The 22,160-nt window shown below is 39.0% G+C and overlaps 1 protein-coding gene across 11 annotated transcripts in view; it reads right to left on the bottom strand.

Annotated features, from left to right (window-relative positions):
* The window catches only part of LOC132384020 (gephyrin), a 647,984-nt gene that overhangs the window by 195,244 nt on the left and 430,580 nt on the right, over positions 1 to 22,160 (bottom strand). For 8 of the 11 annotated variants that reach the window (XM_059955300.1, XM_059955317.1, XM_059955308.1 and 5 more), the window contains one exon: positions 342 to 398. The exons of the other annotated variants lie outside the window; for them this stretch is intronic. In XM_059955300.1, the coding sequence (XP_059811283.1) occupies positions 342 to 398 (57 nt within the window). The remainder of the gene's footprint in view (positions 1 to 341; positions 399 to 22,160) is intronic. 11 annotated transcript variants of the gene reach the window in all.

The following is a 22,160-nucleotide window of genomic DNA, read 5'->3' as shown; positions in this document are numbered from 1 at the left end:
CATTCATTTAGTAAAGAAGCTGCAGCATAACTCCAGTAAAGTGAAGGAAAAGAGTGTTCTACAAGCCATCAAACAGCAACTAAGATGAAAAGGTAGAGAAGACATAAAACATAGAAGTAGAAGCATCACATCTTCTTCAATTTCCAAACATAAAAAAACTAAACTCAACGTGAAAAAATACATTGGGTACAACTGCAAAATATAATAAAAGCAAATGGAGCTGAAAATCGCAAGTTTAGGGAAAATGTAGAGAATGCAGTAGAGAAAGCAAGTACAAAATGCTAAAACATAATGAGAGAACCGTGTAAACAAACTTGCAGAAAGTTTGTGAACATATTTACTTTGAGGGATCCGCCTCTACTAGCAACTCCTTTCGCTTCATCCGCCCTTCGAAGTTGCTACAATGGGTGGGGGTAAGTGTTAAAGACAGAAGAACGAAGAAATGTGAACTTAAAAAACAAATTAGGTGACTAATCACAATATGCAAAACATCTCATGCAATATTTCAAAATTACAGCTGTTGCACCAAACATAACCAGAGAAGTTGCCAACTGCTCATACTCTTTGTTACAGCAGACAAGGTAATTTTGAATAAGAAACCTATTAGATGTTTCTATTTTCTAAGATGGCCATTGGTATATTGTTATTTGTCAAAATAAGTATTTATCCTGCTGAAATATATTAAGTAAAATTTGTGGTATGATTGCTTTGTGAACAATCTTGGTGAGAATTGGCAACATTGTGTTTATAAAGATTAAATATACCAATAAATTTTAAACTACTTGTTAATTATGATTACATCTGAACCAATTTGACCAAGAGGTTGAAGGTCGGAATTCCTTTTTTTTTGTAGGAGTTGTTTCAAAAATAAACTTTGCAATACAGAAAGCTAAATACAACTTTGAAACACTTTGTATCTCTTGACAAAACAATTAAAACTAACAATTGCATCTATAATCAGAAATTACAGGGCCCAAAGCAGAATTCATTAACTGTGAAACAAGGCTGGTTGGTCGAGTTTATGGAAAACCCCACCACCAAAAAGGAAATTTGAGATTTTTTTTGTGGTCTTCATATTAAAAAATGAATACATAACCTTATTAGACTAAATCAAATTGTATTACTTTTAAGCAGTGTATCTTAGGAAAAATGAATTTATTTTATTTTTAATATGTTAGTTCAGTTAAAGACCTTCTAATAATATATGAGAAAATGGATATGTCAGAATCAAACATCAATATTTCTGTTCATTAACAGCACTTAATTCTGGGTCTATGGCTGTTACTTTGAGTGACTACTTAGAATTTATTAAGAAAATTTAATTGAAATTATAGAACTAAAGAAGATTACAGATTAGCTTTATATGTCACAAGTACATTGAAACATACTGTGAAATGTGTCATTTACATTGATATGCTGAGCAGCACGCAAATGTTGCCATACTTCCACTGCCAACAACATTTGTGGATGAATATTCCCTCACAAACTCATTCAGTCTTCCCCAACCAGAAGCCTAGGATGAACCAAAAGATCCACAATCTGCTGAGGCTAGAATGGTGGCATTCAGCTCTGGTAACCAAGTAAAATAAGGAGGTCCAGGTATGACCTTTGGAAAGCCAAATTTGAATCACAGAAGGATGTTCGACAACTGTGGCAGGGCTTGAATGCTATCACCTCCTACAAAGTAAAACAAGAGCGACATATGTGACAAGGTTTCTCTCCCAGGTGAGCACAATGCCTTTTATGCTCACTTTGACTTACAAAACATGGAAGCACCTTCACAAACTCCCATTGCCTGCAGTGGTCCTGTGATTTTAGTATCTGAGACTGACATAACAGCATCCTTCAGGAGGGTGAACCCACAGAAAGCATCTTGTCCAGACTGTGTACTTGGCCTGAAGACCTGTGTTATTAACTGGCTGGAGTGTCACTGATATTTTTAACCTCTCACGTTAGCAGTCTGAGATACCCATCTGCTTCAGCAGGGTCAATTATATTGTTGCCCAAGAAGTACACAGTAACCTGTCCAGGAGCACTTAAATCCACAGTGATGAAATGCTGTGAGAGACTGGAGTCTGAAGAATGACTTGGACCACTCCAGCTTGCCTACTGTCAAAACAGGTCAACAGCTAATGCCATTTTATTGGCTTTTCATTTAACTCTGGAAGATCTGTACAGTGAAAGTATATATCAGAATGCTCTTTATTGACTACAGCTCGGCATTCAACACTATCATGTCCTCAAAATTAACTCAATATTCTCCAAGACTTAGGCCTCAATATTTCCTTTTTGCAACTGGATCCTCAACATTCTCACTTGCAGACTGCCAATCAGTTTAGATTGGCAACAACATCTCCTCCACAATCACCACTAGGCAAAGGTGTGCTTAGCCCGCTGCTCTACTCACTTCACACTCATGACTGTGTGACTAAGTACAGCTCCAATGCCATAGTTAAGTTTGATGATGACACCACTGTTGTTGGCTGGATCAAAGGTGGTGATGAATCAGCAAATAGGAGGGAGATTGAAAATCTAGCTTAATGGTGCCACAACAACAACCTCTCACTCAATGTCAGCAACATGAAAGAGTTGATTATTGTCCATAAGAGGAGGAAACTGGAGGTCCATGAGCCAGTCCTCACCAGGGGATCAGAGGTGGAGAGGGTTAGCAACTTTAGATTCCTTGGCATTATCAATTCAAAGGATCTCTCCTGGGTGCAGAACGTAAGTGCCAATATAAAGAAGGCATGGCAACTTTCTTAGAAGTTTGCACAGATTTGGCATGTCATCTACAACTTTGACAGACTTCTGTAGATGTGCCGTGGAGAATATACTAATTGGTTGCATCATGGCCTGGTATGGAAACAACAATGCCATTGAATGGAAAAGCCTACAAAAAGCAGTGGATACAGCCTAGTCTGATTATGGGTAAAGCCCTCCACACCATTTAGCACATGGAGCACTGTAACAGGAAAGCAATATCCATCACCAAGGACCCACAAACTCAACATCCAGGCTACGCTCTCTTCTCGCTGTTGCCATTAGGAAAGAGGCACAAAAGTCTTAGGTCCCACACCACCAGGTTCAGGAACAGTTATTACAACTCAGATATCAGGGTCTTAAACCAGACTGGACAACTTCACTCACCCCAACATTGGATTGACTCCACAACCTATGGACTGACCTTCAAGGTCACTACAATTCACATCAACAGCAGAATTAATTAATTTCCCCACTTTTTTGATATTTGTACAATTTGTTGCCTTTTGTACTTTGGTTGTTTGTCTTGCTTTGTGCAGATTTTCTTTGATTCTACTGTTTCTTTGTATTAACTGTGAATACCCACAAGAAAATGAAGCTTAGACTATAAGACATAGGAGCAGAATTAGGCCATTAAGCTCTGCCATTCCATCATGGCTGATCCCAGGTTCCACTCGACCCATGCACCTGTCTTCTCTCCATAACCCTTGATACCCTGACCAATCAGGAAACTATCAATTTTCACATTAAATATACCCATGGTCTTGGCCTTCACAGCTGTCTGTGGCAGAGCTTTCCACAGATTCACTACTCTCTGGCTAAAAAATTCCTTCTTACTTCTGTTCTAAAGGGCTGCCCCTCAATTTTGAGGCTGTGCCTTCCAGTTCTGGACACCTCCACCATAGGAAGTATCCTCTCTACATCCACCTTGTCTAGTTCTTTCAACATTCAATAGGTTTCTATTAGATTCCCCCGCATCCTTCTAATTTCTAGTGAGTACAGGCCCAAAGCTGCCAATTGCTTCTCAAATGTTAACACCTTAATTCCCAGAATCATCCTCGTGAACCTCCTCTGGTCTCTCTCCAATGACAGCACATAATTTCTATGACACAATGCCCAAAACTGTTGACAATACTCCAAATGTAGCCTGATTAGTCTCTTATAAAATCTCAGCATTATCTCCTTGCTTTTATATTCTATTCACCTTGAAATGAATGCCAACTTTGTACTTGATTCTTTACCACAGACTTAAGCTGTAAATTAACATTCTGTGAGTCTTACACAAGGACTCCTAAGTCCCTTTCGACCTCTGATGTTTGAATTTGCTCCCCATTTAGATAATAGTTTGCACTTTTGTTCCTTTTACCAAAATGCATTATCCTACATTTCCCAGTATTCCATCTGCCACTTTTTTGCCCATTCTTTCAATTTGTCTAAGTCCTGCTACTATTGCATTGCTTCCTCAGCCCTACCTACCCCTCCATCTGTCTTTGTATCATCTGCAAACTTTGCCACAAAGCCATCAATTCCATTATCTAAACCACTGACAAAACAATATGAAAAGTAGCGATCCTAATACTGAAGCCTGAGGAACACCACTAGTCACTGGCAGCCAACCAAAAAAGACCTCCTTTATTCCCACTTGCTGCATCCTGCCTGTCAGTTATTCCTCTAACCATGCCAGTATCTTTCTTGTAATGCCATGGGATTTCATCTTGTTAAACAGACTCATATGTGGCACCTTATCAAATGCCTTCTGAAATTCCAAGTAAATTATGTCCACTGCTTCTCCTTTGTCCATCCTGCTTGTTACTTCCTTGAAGAACCCTAAAAGATTTATCAGGCAAGGTTTCCCTTGACAGAAACCATGCTGACTTTGGCTTATTTTATCATTAGTCACCAAGTACCTCGAAACCTCATCCTTAATAATAGACTCCAACATTTTCCCAACCACTGATGTTAGGCTAACTGGCCTATAATTTCCTTTCTTTTGCCTTTCTCCCTTCTTAAAGAGTGGAGTGACTCTTGCAATTTTCCAGTTCTCTGGAAGCATGCCAGAATCAAGTGATTAACCAATGCATCTAATACCTCTTCAGCAACCTCTTTCAGAACCCTGGGATGTAGTTCAACTTGTCCAGGTCGCTGATCCACCTTAAGACCTTTCAGCTTGCCTAGCACTTTTTTCTTTGTCATAGCAATGGTACTCACTCCTGCTCCTGACACCCATGGACCTCTGGCACACTGCTAGTATCTTCCACAGTGAAGACTGATGGAAAGTACCAATTAAGTTCATCTGCCATTTATTTGTCCCCCATTACTACCTCACCAGCATCATTTTCCAGAGGTCCAATAACAACTCTCACCTCCCTTTTACTCTTTATATAACTGAAAAAAACTTCTAGTATCCTGCTTTATATTATTGGCTAATTTGCCCTCATATTTCTTCTTTTCCTTTCTTATGGCTTTTTAGTTGCTTTTTGTTGGATTCTAAAACCTTCTCAACCAACCAACTTCCCACTCACTTTTGCTACCTTATATGCCCTTTCCTTGACTTTTACACAGCCCTTAACCTCCCTTGTCAGCCAGGGTTGCCTACCCCTGCTATTTGAGAACAACTTCTTCTGTGGGACATTTCTACCCTGTGCCTTGTGAACTATTCCCAGAAAGTTCAGCCACCTCTGCTCTGGTGTCATCCCCGCCAGTATCCCCTCCAATCCCGCTGGGAAAGCTCCTCTCTCATGTCTCTGTAATTCCCTTTATTCCAATGTGATATTGATACATGTGACTTCTGCTTCTCCTTCTCAAATTGCAGTATGAATTCAATCATATTGTCATCATTGCTTTCTAAGGGTTCACTTACCTTCAACTCCCTAATAAAATCTGGATTATTACACAATATCCAATCTAAGACTTTCCCTGAGCAGGCTCAAGCACAAGCTGCTCTAAAAAGCAATCTCGTAGGCATTCAATAAATTTCCACTCCTGCAATCTGACACCAATCTGACTTTCCCAATCCTCCATTATAAATGTGACATTACCCTTACTACATACCATTTCCAGCTTGTTTTACAATCTCAACCTCCCATCTTGGCTACTACTTGGAGGCCTATATATGATTCCCACAATAGGTTGCACCCTTGCAGTTTCTTAACTCTACCCACAAAGATTCAACATTCTCTGACCCAATGTCACCTCTTTCTAAAGATGTAATTCCATCTCTTACCAACAGAGCACCCCATCGCCTATGCCTTCCTGCCTGCCCTTTTGATACGAAGTATATCTTTTGATATTAAGCTCCCAACTATGACCTTCTTTCAGCCAAAACTCAGTGTTGCCCACAATGTCATACTGACCAATCTCTAATTGCGCCACGAATTCATCCACCTTATTCCAAATACAACAAGCATTTAAATGCCACACCTTCAGTACTGTATGCTTTGTTCTTTTGAAATTTGCATCTGTGGTGCAATTTAACTCTTTGCACTTGTGATTTAATAGCTATGGAGTGGGGGATAATTTTTGTAAATAAAAGCAGGTGTTAAAATGTTAAAGCAGGTGATTTTTCCTGTTACCAACAAGAACGTATTACAATCAAACAAAAAGCAGAATGCTAGAAGAACTTAGTGCGTCAATTTGCATCTGAGGAGGGAAAAGATGTAAGTCAATCAGGACTAAGAGGGTAGAAAAAAAGATAGCAAATATATAGTCGTACAAGGTAAGAATATGACTTAGGCTGGTAAGTGATAGGAGTAACTAAATGGTGTGGGTGCAGGGGGTTGAAGATGACTAGATGCAGCTTGGTGGGGAAGGGGAAGTGAACAAAGTGAGCAGTAACCTAGGTAAACAAGTGACTGTGAGTGGAAGAATCATGGGTTACCTAAAAGTTGAACATTCAGCATTCATATCATTGTTATGCATGCTACCAAAGAGAAATAGGAGATATCATTCCAATTTGTATTTGGCCTCACTGTGGCGGACAACAGGTTGGTTTGGGAATTGGAAGAAGAGTGAAAATGACATACAGATAGAAGTTTACGATGTCCATTGAGAATGGACCCCAGATGGTCTACAAAGCAGTCTCCCAGTTTCAAAGGTACATTTAATGTCAGAGAAATGTGTACAATATACATCCTGAAATGCTTTTTCTTCGCAACCATCCACAAAAGCAGAGTGCCCCAAAGAATGAAGTTAGTTAAATGTTAAGAACCCCAAAGTCTCCCCCAGCTCCCCTCTGTCCTGTGTATAAGTGGCAGCAAGCAATGATCCCCCCCTCCCCCCACCAGCATTGGCACCCACCACCGAGCACTCAAGCGTGCAGCAAAAGCAACAATAAAAACACAGACTTGCAGTACTCCAAAGACTATGGGTTCACCCGGTATTCGACATACCACAGGCTCTCTCTCTCTCTCTCTCTCTCTCTCTCTCTCTCTCTCTGTCTCTCCCTAATTAGGGAGAAAGAGATGTCTCCTTATCACAGTGTGAAGGGAGACATGCTTGGTTTCTCCATTTTGAGGTTTAAAGAAAATAAATTTAGGCAAGTTATGAAAAAAGCACTTCATTAATCTGCCTCCATCTTTACATAACATTAAATGTTGTTTAATTTTACAAAACATTGTAAATGGCGTATAATGAAATTAACTCATTCTGAATTTGACCAAGGTGAAAGAGAGTTTTCATCTCTTCCATCATCTTAAGAAATGGTTGATGTGGTATATTTTAGAAATTCATTTTTCATCATTAGTGCCAATGTTTGAGTGTCTTGGCTACCTGCTGCACTCACCTCCACATATCAGTTTCAATAAACACTATAGAGTTACTCCTGAAGTTTGTAACCAACCTCACAGGTATTTTTAGCATTATCATCTAATGCTGGACTTCCATTCTGGGACAAGAAAATGAACCTAAACAGCTGCTTTTAAAAGAAAGTTAAACACTCTGCATGTCAGATTTTAATAGATATTTCTGTCATAATTATCGGCTGGCTGAAAAAGTTTTCTTCACTCTATGCTCTGATTCTTGATTCATCAGAACAATACAGATCTGATTCCTCCACCTTCGGAGCACTTGCTTTTACCCATACAGTGCTGTTTTAACTGAGCAGCATGCACACAATCTGTGATTTATCTTCAACACACACAAAATGCTGGTGGAACACAGCAGGCCAGGCAGCATCTATAAGGAGAAGCACTGTCGACGTTTCGGGCCGAGACCCTTCGCCCTGCCTGGCCTGCTGTGTTCCACCAGCATTTTGTGTGTGTTATTTGCATCTGCAGATTTCCTTGTGTTTGCTCTTGTGATTTATCTTTATCATTTCCAGTACAGTTGCTACTGCTCCTGACAGATGCTTTAAACTTCCAAAAAAACTTTAAGAGTCAACTGGATTATTGGTATGGCAGCATATAAAGGATTACACACTGCACTGGAATACAATTTTACTTCTTCTAATGATCCACAATGTCACTGATGCCCGCCTGAGTTAATTAGAGAACTCCTGGAAAGATGCATCTGTGTCAGTTACATTGGAGAGAAGACAGTCTGTTATGACTTTGGTTTTCTCATAGAGCCAATGTAGTTGCTGCCCTTTCCAGTGAGAGCAACACTGAGGCTTCTGGTTTAAGATGGAGCAGGTGAAACTCAGTGACTTCTGGATGACGGTCAATGAAACAAAGAAAACAACCAAATATTTTGTCACTCACTCTTTTTCTGGTAAATGACCATTGCAAACAATGGCCTAGCTAACCCCAATTTTTCTTTGAAGTGGCTAGCTGCTGGAGTACAGCATCCCTGAACTTGAATTGTAAGAACGTACAGACAACTGGATTGGCTACTTGTATTTCCAAATACTAAAGACAATCCAGGAAATACAATGGAGTATAAACTGAAGACTGAAGGAAGATGCAAAGTGATGAAAACATTATGCAGTGATTTTAATTCCCTTTATATACAATTGATACATTTTCTAGGGAAAAACATCTCTGGCACAAAAACATCAATAGCCAGACAGTGATAAAACAAGATGTAAATGTACACATGGTCATATTCAAGATATTCCTTAAAGGAAAAATAAAATATCAAGTTAATTTGTTTAAGAATAAAATATTAAATTATCTTATGGTATTGCATACATAATGATTAAGCACGATTACATTAATCTTAGTGAGAGAATTTGAGAATAAGCAGATGGCGAAGGCTATGTAAGGAAGCCAGCAAATGAGCAAAGGCTTAAAGGAGACAAGAAAGGAAAGCAGACAGAAGCAAGAGGAGAAAACACTAAAACTGAGGCATGTGGAAGAGGAGTGGTAAGATGTTGGGTAGGAGTTTGAAGTAGATCCCCCTTTAGATCTGGAATTTTAGAATATGAAACTAGTATAGTACAGCACAGTACAGGCTCTTTTTCCAATTAGTACAAATCTGCACTAATCCAGTGGCATTAACATCAATCATAATGAAAAGCTTCGAGTGGCTGGTCACAGAGCACATTAAAGCCTTTCTCCTGGCTTTATTGGAACCTTTCCAGTTTGCTTATTATTCAAGTTGATTCACTGATGATGCAATACCCTAAAAGCTGGTGAGGAAACTGTCTTCACTGGGTCTCAACCCCTCCTCCTGCAATTGGATACTGGACTTCTTAACAGTAAGACCACAGTCAATCTGTGTGGGCAGCAACGAGTCTCATCCCATTACGCTGAGCATTGGCACTCCCCAGGGCTGTGTGCTCAGCCCGCTGCTGCTCACACTGCTAATGCATGACAGTGTCGCAGGATCCAGCTCAAACCGTGTCATTGAGTTTGCGATGACACAACAGTGGTTGACCTTATCAAGAATGATGATGAGACAGAGTATAGAGAGGAGGTCGAGCAGCTGGTGGATTGGTGTGAGAAGAACAACCTAAGCCTGAATGTGGAGAAGACAAAGAACATTATTGTGGACTTCAGAAAGATGCAGATGAACCATCCCCTTCTGCGAATAACGGCTCCTCCATAGAGAGGGTTAAGTGTACTGTTTCAAGCTCACATCACGGATGACCTCAGCTAGTCCCTTAATATCATCACCCTGAACAAGGGGGCACAGTAGTGTCTCCTCTTCCTAAGAAGATTGAGGCAAGCAAGGTGCCCCCCCACCCATCTTAACTGCATTTTATAGGAGCACCATTGACAACATCTCTAAATGGTATATGAACAGTTGATTATTGGACTAGAAGTCTCTACAAAGGACAGTAAGAACAACTGAGAGGACAATAGGGCTCTCCCGACCATCCATTGGGGACATTTATCATGAGTGCTGCATATGCAGGGCCCTTAGTATTATTAAGGATCCCACCTATCCATCCTCTTTGACTTTCTACCATCAGGCAGGAGACTACGGTACATGAAAACATGAATGGTCATGATGAGCAACAGTTTCTTTCCACAGGCTATTAGGCTTCTGAACTCCCTACCCTATTGTAGTCAAATTGTCACTGGTTAATCTGTTCCCTACCTTGCAATATTTAATACTAAAGCACTTGTGTTTATTATTTATGTGTGATTCATCTGTAGATTTTATCCTTACCTTAATAATTTATTGTGTACTGTGTGTACTGCTTTGCTTTACACCCTGGTTCGAAGAAATGTCTCATTTCTATATACATTAGATGGTTACAGACACTATATACATGTATATAACTAAATGACAATAAACTTGACTTGATCTGATTTCATCAGTACCTTCTGATTTCTAACATCTCTGTCACTAGAGTAGTTTCTGTTTATTGTTTAATTTCAAACAATAACCAGAAACTATCATCTAATTTTCACCCTTTTCAATTTAAAGAGAACTATCTCAATTCTTTCTCCATCACAACTGATTTTCAGCCAATTTCTGTACTTCCTTCATTAGATTAACATTCTTCCAAAAATATGTTGGCTAAAACTGGACACAATATTTCTGCTGAGCTTGATGCAATGATTAAAAATATTTGGTATAACTTCTTGTTTTAGCATGTGCTTCCTCTATACTAAAAAAACCTACATTTTTTAGAACCTTACTGCTATGTTTCGTACCTTCAAAAATTAAAATTAATTGAATGAAAATCATGGAGACTGGGATAACTTGTGTATTTGTTTTTACTTTAGTGACCCGTGAACTTATGGCATGGTGGTGTAACGATGAAAATCGTTCATGTACTTTTACATATAATCCATAAAGAATTACGTAAACAATGAAGAATGCTTAATCAAATATATTTGCAATATCATTCAAATATTACTGAAATATTAAATACACAACACCTTTCCCTGCTTAGCTGTAAACTCCAACTCAATATAGAATGTATCTCAACACATACACACAGTATATACAGTATACTACATAATACAACTACTATATAGACATTCACAGTATAGTAAATTTTAATTTGTCTCAGTAAAGCCTACTTAATCACTGTGGAGGATGTCACTCTGCTTGGCTGGTGATACTTGTGGCTGTGAAATAATCACAGGTTCTGGGGCCTCATCTGTTTTAGCTGGAAGAGTTGACCCTGGAACTGCAGAAAGTGGGTCCAACTCCTTTGGACACTTTTCTTCTCTAACCATTGATTCTGCCTTCCTCAAATGATCGATGTGTTGTCTCCAGATGATATCAGATGAAATCTCCACTGTGAAGGAGAGTGGTTCAGTTCTGTCTTTAACCTTGGCAAGTACTCACTTTTGGTCACTCCTGTATTCCCTTGACAGGATTACTTGTCCTGGAATGAAACACTGAACCTCCTTGTTTGAGGAGCCCTCAATTTGTCTCAGCTGTTTGTCCTGTAAATTGGGTTTGAGCAGATCCAAATGTGATTGCAAGGCATGGCCCAGGAACAGCATAGCTGGTGAGTTGTTGGTTGTGGACTGTGCTGCATTGTGATATCCAAGGAAGAAATTCACAAGCTTCTCATTCAATGTCAGTGCAGTGTGTTCTGCTTACATTGCTGGCAGTGCATTCTTTAGACTCTGGACAAACCTTTCCACCAACCCATTTGTAGTGTGGTGGTGTGGTGCAGATGTAATATTTCTTATTGGATTCATTTTTAAGGATGAAACTGTTCCACAACAAACAGTGGTCCATCGTCACTGACTAAATGTACTTCAGCACCAGGCTTTGAAAATAAGCTTCTCAACACATCAACAGTGTGCTCAGTGTGTTAGGTTGTAGTAGAGGCTATTGGGAACACTCCTGGCCACTTTGTAGCTGCATCCACTACTGCCAAAAATTTGTGTCCATGAATGGTCTGGCAAAATCCACATGAACCCTCTGCAAGGCAATGCATACCATTCCCCAGGGATGGTGAGGTGCTGCTCTTGGCACCTTCTAGATGTGTTAGCATCCCAAAAAGTGCATGGCAAACTGTTCAATCTGTTGATCCATCCCAGGCCACCAGACAAAGCTTTGAGCCAACGCTTTCATTTTTACCACACCTAGATGACTGGAATACATCAAGAAGTGTCCCCTTTTATAAAATTTTTAGGTATTTTGTTTTCCAAGAGTAAACAGGCCATTCCATTAGCATTTCCATGATTAGATGTTCTCTTGAATTCAACCTTGTAATTCAGTCCTCTAAGAAACAAAGCCCATCTCTTCAGCTGTTAGTGGAACAGCCTTCTGTAGATTGAAAACGGACACTTGCAGTTGAGGATTAGTAAGGAGCGTAAACTCTCTCTCATACAAGTACTAGTTGAAGCATTTTACACCCCAAACCAGACTCAAGGATTCTCTGTCAATCTGTGCATAATTTTTCTTTGCAGCAGTAAGGGAATGTGATGCAAGGCTATTGGGTGCACACTTCCATCAGTCATCACATGTGACTTGACTGCACCTATATAATAGGGCAAAGCGTCACAGGCAAGCTTCATTGGGCAATGTGGATCATACTAGTGAGTACAGTGTCTAACGTCATCATGTTCTGTCTTTTTGAAAGTCATCTCATACTGCTTTCTCCATTGTCATTTCTTCCCAATCTGTAGAAATGAGTTCAAGGTGTGGAGCACAGAAGCCAGGTCTGGCAGGAAACAGTTATAGTAAGTGACAAATCCTAAAAAGAACCACAACTGTGAGACATCCTTTAGCCTTGGGGCAACCACCACAGCTTGAATTTTCTCAGCATACTTATGCTTCAATGAGTCAATGGTGTGACCATAGTAACTGATGCTGGGTTTAAAGAATTCATTCTTGGTGCACTGTGCCCGTAATCACCTAATCTTTTTAACACTGTTCTGAGATTTTGGAGATGTTCCTTGTCATCCTCACTGGTAACAATTTAATGTCATTCCGGTAACACTAAGTACCTGGGAAGCCTTGCTGCACATGGTCCATTGCATTCTGTCAGAATGAAGATGCAGGTGCTACACCAGAAACAAGTCTATTATAACGATAAAGCCCTTTGTTAGGTCCACTTTGCTGAAATGTTTCCCTCCAGAAGGTTTACAAAAATACCCTTCTTTACTGGGCAGAGGGTATTGATCTACTTTCAGAATAGGGTTGATGGTGACCTTAAAGGCACTACAGTTCCTGGCAGATCCATTCTTCTTGGCTACTGGGACCATTGGCATTGCCAATAGTCTCCACTCAACTTTGAGAAGAATTCTTTCAGCTTCCATACGATCCAGCTCACTGGCTACTTTATCATGGATGGTATAAGGAAATAGAAGGACTTTGTAAAACTTGCTTATGGCAGTTTCATTTAAAACTATTTTACCCATGGTATGCTTGAGTTCTCCAATGCCATTCTTGAACACAGCAGCAGCATCATCTAATGCCTTTCTTAATTTGCTTTCAGTTGACTCTATTGCAGTGGATGTGGCATACAAACAGCGGGTGGAATTCCAATCAAGTTGTAGTTGTTCCGCCAATCACAGTTCTATAATGCTGGCCCTCCTGTTTTACCACATTGAGACCCAATCTGGCTTATTGGTTGCTGTACAGAAATGCTTATAATGTCATTCCTACCGGAATTATCTTTTCTCCAGTCTAAGCTCTTAGTGGATATCTGCAGCCTTCAGTACAGTATCTTTGAAATGCCATTAAAATTCATTTTGTGGAATGACTGAACAGCCAAAACAGTGTTCAATTACATTTTAATTCATTTGCCTTTCATGTCTGGTGTAAGCCATATCACTTGTTTCATGTTAGTTTTTAAATTGTAAATCTCAAGTTCACACAGTCCTGTGTCAGTCTCATCATTATCAGATTTTTCATCAACAGCATGCAGATTATTGCATCTCGAAAATGCGACTTGACTTTTTATCTTTTTCTCTTTTCTGTGCAGTCTGTTCAACAAGCTCTTTGTATATGTCCTACTTTGTTGCATTTTCTGCAAGTTTCACCTTTAAGCCTGCACTGGTCTGGTGTATATGAGCTCCTGCCACAATGGTAACACACTTTTATTTGGCCAAGCAGATTACTATTTAGAAATTGTTCAATCTCACTTTCATTCCTGACTGCATCTCTAGGTGCTGTTTCCATTGATACAGCAATTACGACTGCTCTTTTAAATGTGAATTGTGCTTCTGTTAGAAGGCGATTTCGACCGTTTTCTTGTAAGATTTCACAAACTAAGTAATCTCTCAGTGCATCATTAAGCCCATCACTGAACTGGAAATGCTCAGACAATTTCTTCAAGTCAGCCACAAAAGCTGACATTGATGCCCCTTCCTTTTGATTTCACTAATGAAACCTAAAGAGCTCTGCAATCAACAATGGTTTTGGCTCTTGTTATGAACCCCGTAACTGGGTTACTTACCAGCAAAGATAGAGACGTCCGTTGGAGTCTGATGATACTATTTTTAACAGTATTTATTAGCAAAAATACACAAAAATAATATCAATGCAAATATACAGATAATATACGTCATCAATACTAAACCTAAAAATGAGGATATAATAATAATCAATAAGAAACAAGCTCTATCGTTGTCTAGGGGATAATGAATTGTCCGATGGAAATCTAAAGGTCATTTTAGTTCATACAGGCTGCAGCCGTTTGGTCGTTGCTGTGTTGTAATTGTTGGAGAGAGAGAGAGAAAGACCTTGGTACGGTCTTGATCTGTATCCGTCCTTTAGCTAGACCTTTCCGTGATGAGCCCGCCACCCAGGCAAGGGAGGACGCACACGAGCTCCCACTGGCTTTCGCTATAAAACGCTGTCACTGGATTTCTAGCATTTCTCCTGGTGCGTCTAAAGGGGTGTTCCCCAGACCCGTCTTTTATCCTCACTCACGGGGTCTCAGATGTCAATCAGGTTGGGATGATGCAATCCCTCAACCAGACCACTGGTTGTCCCCTGAGGGGTTACAATGAATAGTACAGTACTCAATACACAATTCCTTCTCCAAGAGACAATAGCAGTAATCAGTGGTTCCGTTCCGCTTATCTCAGGAGACATTCCATCTGGTTGTGTATTCTGCGTCTGTCTCTCTCATTTCCTGACATGCTGTGTATCTCTCTCATCTCCTGGGTCTCATACTAGCGATCTTGCGATTCTCAAAAAGGAGGGGGCGACTTTGCACCAGAGTTGCTCCACATTTGTAACACTCTAAACATTTCTGCATTACTTTCATGATATCAGCAATGTTCACTTCGGCTAGTTTCATTGCAGCAATTAAGTTTCCAAGCAAAATGTATACTTTTACACCGATTGCACTTAGCAAAACTGACACTCGTTTTTCATTGGCTAGCTCTTTTGCTTCAAAATACTGCTCAATTCATTCAGTATACATTATATAGTTACCCGTGGTGCAATCAAATATGTCAATCTTTCTGATGTAGCCAGCCATTTCTGATTTCTGATTCTTATCACCCGGTACTCACTGTTTATGATGAGCTTACAAATTTTGTCCATTTTCTGCCTTTTTAAAAAAACTCAACCATCTTTCTCCACTTGCAAAGATAAAAAAATGTCTTGCACTTTAAAAAAAAATCTTGAATGCTTCACTGCCCTTTAACAGACAGGCAATTGTCTGAGGTTCGTTTTAAAATTTCCTCGTCACCACTGTTATGCTTTGTAACTTCAAAACATAAAACTAATTAAAAAAAACACGGAGCCAGGGATAACTCCACATTTAGTTTTTACTTTAGTGAGGCATGAACTTACGATGTGGTGATGTAATGATGTATGCCATTCATGTAATTTTACACATAACTTGTGATGAATTATGTAAACAAGGAATGCTTAATCAAATATACAGTATTCACACTATTAATCACATATTACTGAAATATTAAATACACATTTTCTGCAACTTAACCTGACACCTTTCAAGATTTGTCAATGTAAATCAAGCAACATTGGCAGCAACATGTAAATCACTGCTGATTTAGGCACCAATTAGATAGTTTCTAAAAAGAAACAGAGATATTTGTCTCTGGCATGGGCTCAGAATTAAATGGTATTGAATGAGCAGAGAGGTGCAATGGTAAATAAGGAATAGATCAGAGATTTCCATATATAGTGAGGCTTTCAGTGAAGGATACTTCAGTTAAATCCATTTATATTCTTTGGAATAACTTAAATGCTATGTGCTGCACAGGTTTGTAGTAGTTAGAACAATGCTTTACAGTACAGGTGTTCTGGATTCAATTCCCACTTCCGCAAACTGTAAGGAGTTTGTATGTTCTCTCTGTGACTGCGTTGGTTTTTCCAGGTGCTTCGGTTTCCACCCACAGTCCAAAGATGTACTCGTTGGTAGGTTAATTGGTCACTGTAAATTGTCTGTGATTAAATTGTGGGTTGCTGGGGGTTGTGGGTCTATTCCACTCCGTACCTCCATAAAAGAAACATCTGCAATTGAAATGCAGCTATTCCAACTCACGTACCAAAGCAAAACAACAGCAAAAAAGAATTCAAAATAACATCAAAAATGCTGAAACAAAATAAATAAATGTTGAGACCGCATGTTAACCACATCTGCCAGATACTTATATTAAGTGCATATTTGAACATACTGTGCAGGTAATGCAGCTGTGTTACAAATTTAGCAACATGGCTTTCAATATGACCTTTGATGCAAACTGGAGTTTACATGGTCTCCCTGTTACTGCATGGATTTCCTCTAGGTGCTCTAGTTTCTCAGAACTCAGTAAAAAGTCTGCCTGCCATAGTTTAAATTTAGAATTTGATCTAAAATACCAGGATTTACCAAGGCAGCTTTTCATGGATTGAAATAATGTTCAAATTCAACAATGGGCATTGTGAATGAAACTGGTTGCTGGTGAACATCAAATAATCAAGACAATTCAATGTTTCAGCTGGTTTTGATTTCTGTCCTGCTCAGATATTGTACAAGACAGAAGGGGAATTGGGTAAGAAATAGGTCACAATGTATTTATGAGAAGTTTATATTTGTAGATACTTATATTAAAAGTGCCCATCAATTGAGGTTTGTATTAGCTGTTAATTTGAAGCTGCTCACAGTTAATAAAAAGGATACTAAAACATTAGTTTGGAACAAAATAATTTTTTTTTCCTACTGACTTCTGCATTACTTATTTTTCAACCAACTAGCCAAGAGCAGATTAATTAACCATCACATCGAAATGTGTGAGAGCTTGCTATGTGCAGAACTGGTTTTGGCCATATGTAAAATTGATTATCTTAATTTGGATACGTAAATCCTGGTTCAAGTGGTTATTTTAAAATAGGTATTCCAATATGTGGACTGCTGCGCTTCTGGAGGGTGTCATCTGAAATCATGCTCTATCATTTCATATTATATTCCCAAAAAATGGCAATATAGAATTTCCTCAGAATTTATTTTTATTATTATATCTACAGACAATAAATATTTTTTAAATGCTCACACATCTCACTGTAGTGAAAAATAGTTTACACACCACTGTCAGATTCTCTCCTGTTTCCTCTTTTCCAAGGAGGACATCCTCAGCTTTTGCAATCCAGTAAATAATTAAGCAGTTCATCAACTGCACAGTTTCTTTTCCAATATCATATGATTACATTTAAAATACCCACATTTCAAGTGTTTGAAGGTGTGATAAACACAAATCTGCATTCTGCTAGGTACTTCTAGGAAAGCTAGAAAGAAGCTAATTAAGATCTGATTTCAAGTAATAATTGCAGAGCAGTACTTCACAAATTGGTGACTGGTAATAATGACAATTGATTATAGTGACCATTGAAGTAAACAGAGATTCCTTTCTTTAGCACAGTTACAGTCTCACAATGCCTGTAGCAAAGATTAAAATTACAATTTGACAGAAACAGCCACTCAATAATAGATATTTCTCACTTATTTTAATTTAGCTTTAATTCCTGCTCTGTTTCTCTTAATAGTCAAAAATATCCTGAATGTAAATGCTGGTACTGATCAATAAAAGGTAACAGCAGCTTCAGTATTCAGATACATATTTGCTATAAAAATATCAGGTGATAAAGTATTTCCCTTTTATCAAATACTCTGCTCCAAATGTACTATGTAAACAAATAACAAAATCATCAAAATGCTTCCTCCTTTTCACTGGTTGAATCACCATCTGGTAGACAGACAGACAGACATACTTTATTGATCCTGAGGGAAACTGGGTTTTGTTATAGTCGCACCAACCAAGAATAGTGAAGAAATATAGCAATATAAAACCATAAATAATTAAATAATAATAAGTTAATCATGCCAAGTGGAAATAAGTCCAAGACCAGCCTATTGGCTCAGGGTGTCTGACACTCTGAGGGAGGAGTTGTAAAGTTTGATGGCCACAGGCAGGAATGACTTCCTATGACGCTCAGTGTTGCATCTCGGTGGAATGAATCTCTGGCTGAACGTACTCCTGTGCCTAACCAGTATATTATGGAGTGGATGGGAGTCATTGTCCAAAATGGTATGCAACTTGGACAGCATCCTCTTTTCAGACACCACCGTCAGAGAGTCCATTTCCACTCCAACAACATCATTGGCCTTATGAATGAGTTTGTTGATTCTGTTGGTGTCTGCTACCCTCAGCCTGCTGCCCCAGCATACAACAGCAAGCATAATAGCACTGGCCATCACAGACTCGTAGAACATCCTCAGCATCGTCCGGCAGATGTTAAAGGACTTCAGTCTCCTCAGGAAGTAGAGACGGCTCTGACCCTTCTTGTAGACAGCCTCAATGTTCTTTGACCAGTCCAGTTTATGGTCAATTCGTATCCCCAGGTATTTGTAATCCTCCACCATGTCCACACTGACTCCTTGGATGGAAACAGGGGTCACCGGTGCCTTAGCCCTCCTCAGGTCCACCACCAGCTCCTTAGTCTTTTTCACATTAAGCTGCAGATGATTCTGCTTGCACTGTGTGACAAAGTTTCCCTCCATAGCCCTGTACTCAGCCTCATCTCCCTTGCTGATGCATCCAACTATGGCAGAGTCATCAGAAAACTTCTGAAGATGGCAAGACTCTGCGCAGTAGTTGAAGTCCGAGGTGTAGATGGTGAAGAGAAAGGGAGACAGGACAGTCCCCTGTGGAGTGTTGCAAGTGCACGTACTGTGGTCTGCCAGTCAGGTAATCAATAATCCATGACACCAGGGAAGCATCCACCTGCATCACTGTCAGCTTCTCACCCAGCATAGCAGGGCGGATGGTGTTGAATGCACTCGAGAAGTCAAAAAACATGACCCTCACAGTGTTTCCCGGCTTGCCCAGGTGCGCGTAGACACGGTTCAGCAGGTAGACAACGGCATCCTCAACTCCTAGTCAGGGCTGATAGGCGAACTGGTAGGAAGGAGCCACTGCACTTGATCAGTGAAAACTGCAGAAATTTTTTAATTCAGTCAACTCTAAGATGGGCACTAGCCTCCCCAGCATCCAAGTCACCTTCAGAAGGCAATGCCTCAAAAAATGGTAGCATCCTTCATGAAGGACCCCCAACACCCAGGACATGTCTTCTCATTGCTACCATCAAGGAGAAGGTGCAGGAACTTGAAAACACACACTCAAAAAGTTTCAGGACAGCTTCTTCTCCTCCACCATAAGATTCTGACAATGAACCCATGAACACTACATCTATTTTCTGTTTTCTTTTTGCACTACTTAATTTAATCTATTTTTAATATATACTTCTTGTTGTTACTTATAGTTTTTATTACTATATATTGCAATGTACTGCTGTTGCAAAACAACGAATTTCACAACATATGCTGGTGATATTAAACCTGATTCTAATTCTGAAAACTATTCTTTCCAGAAACCTGATTGGATGAGGACTAACTAATCTTCATTTCCTCATTTGGGATGGACAATGGGGGTATAAATTCCACTGGACTAGACATGCCCAGGCATCATCCCTGATGAAGATGGCAGAATTTGTCATCAAAATGGTGGTTAAAACTGATACCTGCACTCAGCTGGAAGCCTGAGAAGAATTTATTTATTATGTACACCAGGAAAGCACTAGATCCTTTATCAGGAACTGTACATATTTTAACAATACAAGTGAAAGCAACAGCAATCTGCTTTCAACTGCAATACAATCAAAATATCAGAAAACTTGGCATTTAGAAAAATATTAAGAACCAGATGTTAACTGTCTACATTTAAATACCTACAACAACATGATTAAATAATTTAAATTTTCAGTGTCAAGGCTACAACAGAATTAAGAATGTGCTATGCATCTGTTACACTGCGAGATTTACGAAGCATGTGAGACAAAACAGACCCGAAAACCTTATTTAACACGTGAGGCACAAATGCATAATATTGACAAGATTACTTAAACAAATTTGAACCTAAAATTGTTAAAACATATAGCACTCACTTGTTTTTTTCTGACACAGATGTAAGTGGTAGATGCTTGCACCCTTAAAAGTAAATCATGTTTTTTTTGTAGAAGGAAGAGAATTCACTGATGCGAGGTTCATTTCTGCATGATTACAGTAACAGATTTCAAAACAATATTGCCTGAAGCTACAAAATGTGAAATAGATCTATGAATACATTTAAAAAGCAAAGGTGTTAAAGTACTTTGGAGAAACAAAAAGATGTACAAGACTAGCAAAAAATCTGAAATGTCTGAATTGTTCTATATCTAACATAACTAATGTTTTTGAACTTTTAACATTTTTGAGATACATGCCTAGAGCCTTATGCCCACAATCAAATAACAACAGAATTTTGCAAGGCCAAATGAATCTCTTTGACCAATAAAGAAGGTGGAGTTCACAAACTAGACTTTATTAAATGCAGAACAACAGGAAAAAAAACCAGAAAATGCTGAAAACACTCAGCAGGTCAAGCGGCAGCTGTAGGGAGAGAAACAGAGTCCATGCTTCACATAGGAGACCCTTCATCACAATGGAAAAGAAGACAAAAGAACCTTACAAAGCTGTTTAGAAGATGGGGAAAGGTTATTTCTGATACACTGAAAACATGATGACCATGCAGTTAAATTAAAAAAAACAAGGTTTTATTAAAAGCAGAGAAAAGATTTCTTTCTCAAAAAGTGCTTTCAGAATTTTGAAATTTTTACTTCTCTAGCCTTGGAAAAAAAAGTGATTTTTTTTTCAGAGATTTTCAAAGGTAAATAATTCTCTGTCAAAAATCACTCTTACATTCTCACAGTTCTCTTACTGCCTTTTTGGTTCCATTTGTAGGAGAGTCCAAGATCAGAGGGCACAGCAACTTCTTCACCTAGATGGTGGTGAATCCATGAAATCTGTTGCCATGGAGAGCTGTGGAAGTTGTTCAGTGTACTTAGGGCAGAGATCAATGGGTTTTTGATTGGTAAGAGGGTTAAAGAGAGTAGGTGGGAGAACGGAGTTGAAAAAAAAAGCAGTTATGATTGAATGGCTCAGCAGACTGAATCAGCAGAATGGACTAATTCTGCTTCTATAACTATGTAGGTGAGTGGTAAGATCTAGAGAGGTTGATGGAAATGTGGGAAAATAAAACAGCGTTAATATAAATGGATGCTTGATGATCAGTGTGTTTCATTAAGTTAGACAGCCTGTTTCTAAGGTGTATGATTCTAAAGGTAATATGCCATGGCTATTGAAAATCTGAAATTAAAACAAAATTGTTAAGATTCCAGGTTGATCATTTTCCATTAATTCTGATAAAAGGGCATTGATATAAGTTATTATTTCTGATTCTCACTCTATAGACGCTGCCAAACCTGTCAAGTATTCCTTGCATTTTCTCTTCTATTACCCATCTTATCTGTTAACTGCATCACATTTGGCAGAAATCCTGTCTGGGGAAGAAGGGGAAGTTCTCATTTCAGAGACAAACACAAAATCTAGAATGATGGTAACATTCTGATCAGATGTTAATAAGAAATACTATTATTCTAAGGTTAACTGAAAAGGTGAAGTAGAACAGCAGAATTATACAGTATCTTGACTAATACTCATCCGCCAACCTTCATCCATAAAAAAGTGAACATAATTTGGTTGTTAT

Source organism: Hypanus sabinus, chromosome 2 (genome assembly GCF_030144855.1).
Source record: "Hypanus sabinus isolate sHypSab1 chromosome 2, sHypSab1.hap1, whole genome shotgun sequence".
Taxonomy (NCBI): Eukaryota; Metazoa; Chordata; class Chondrichthyes; order Myliobatiformes; family Dasyatidae; genus Hypanus; species Hypanus sabinus.
Note: the sequence above shows the minus strand (reverse complement) of the source record. Positions and strands in the feature narration are given on the sequence as shown.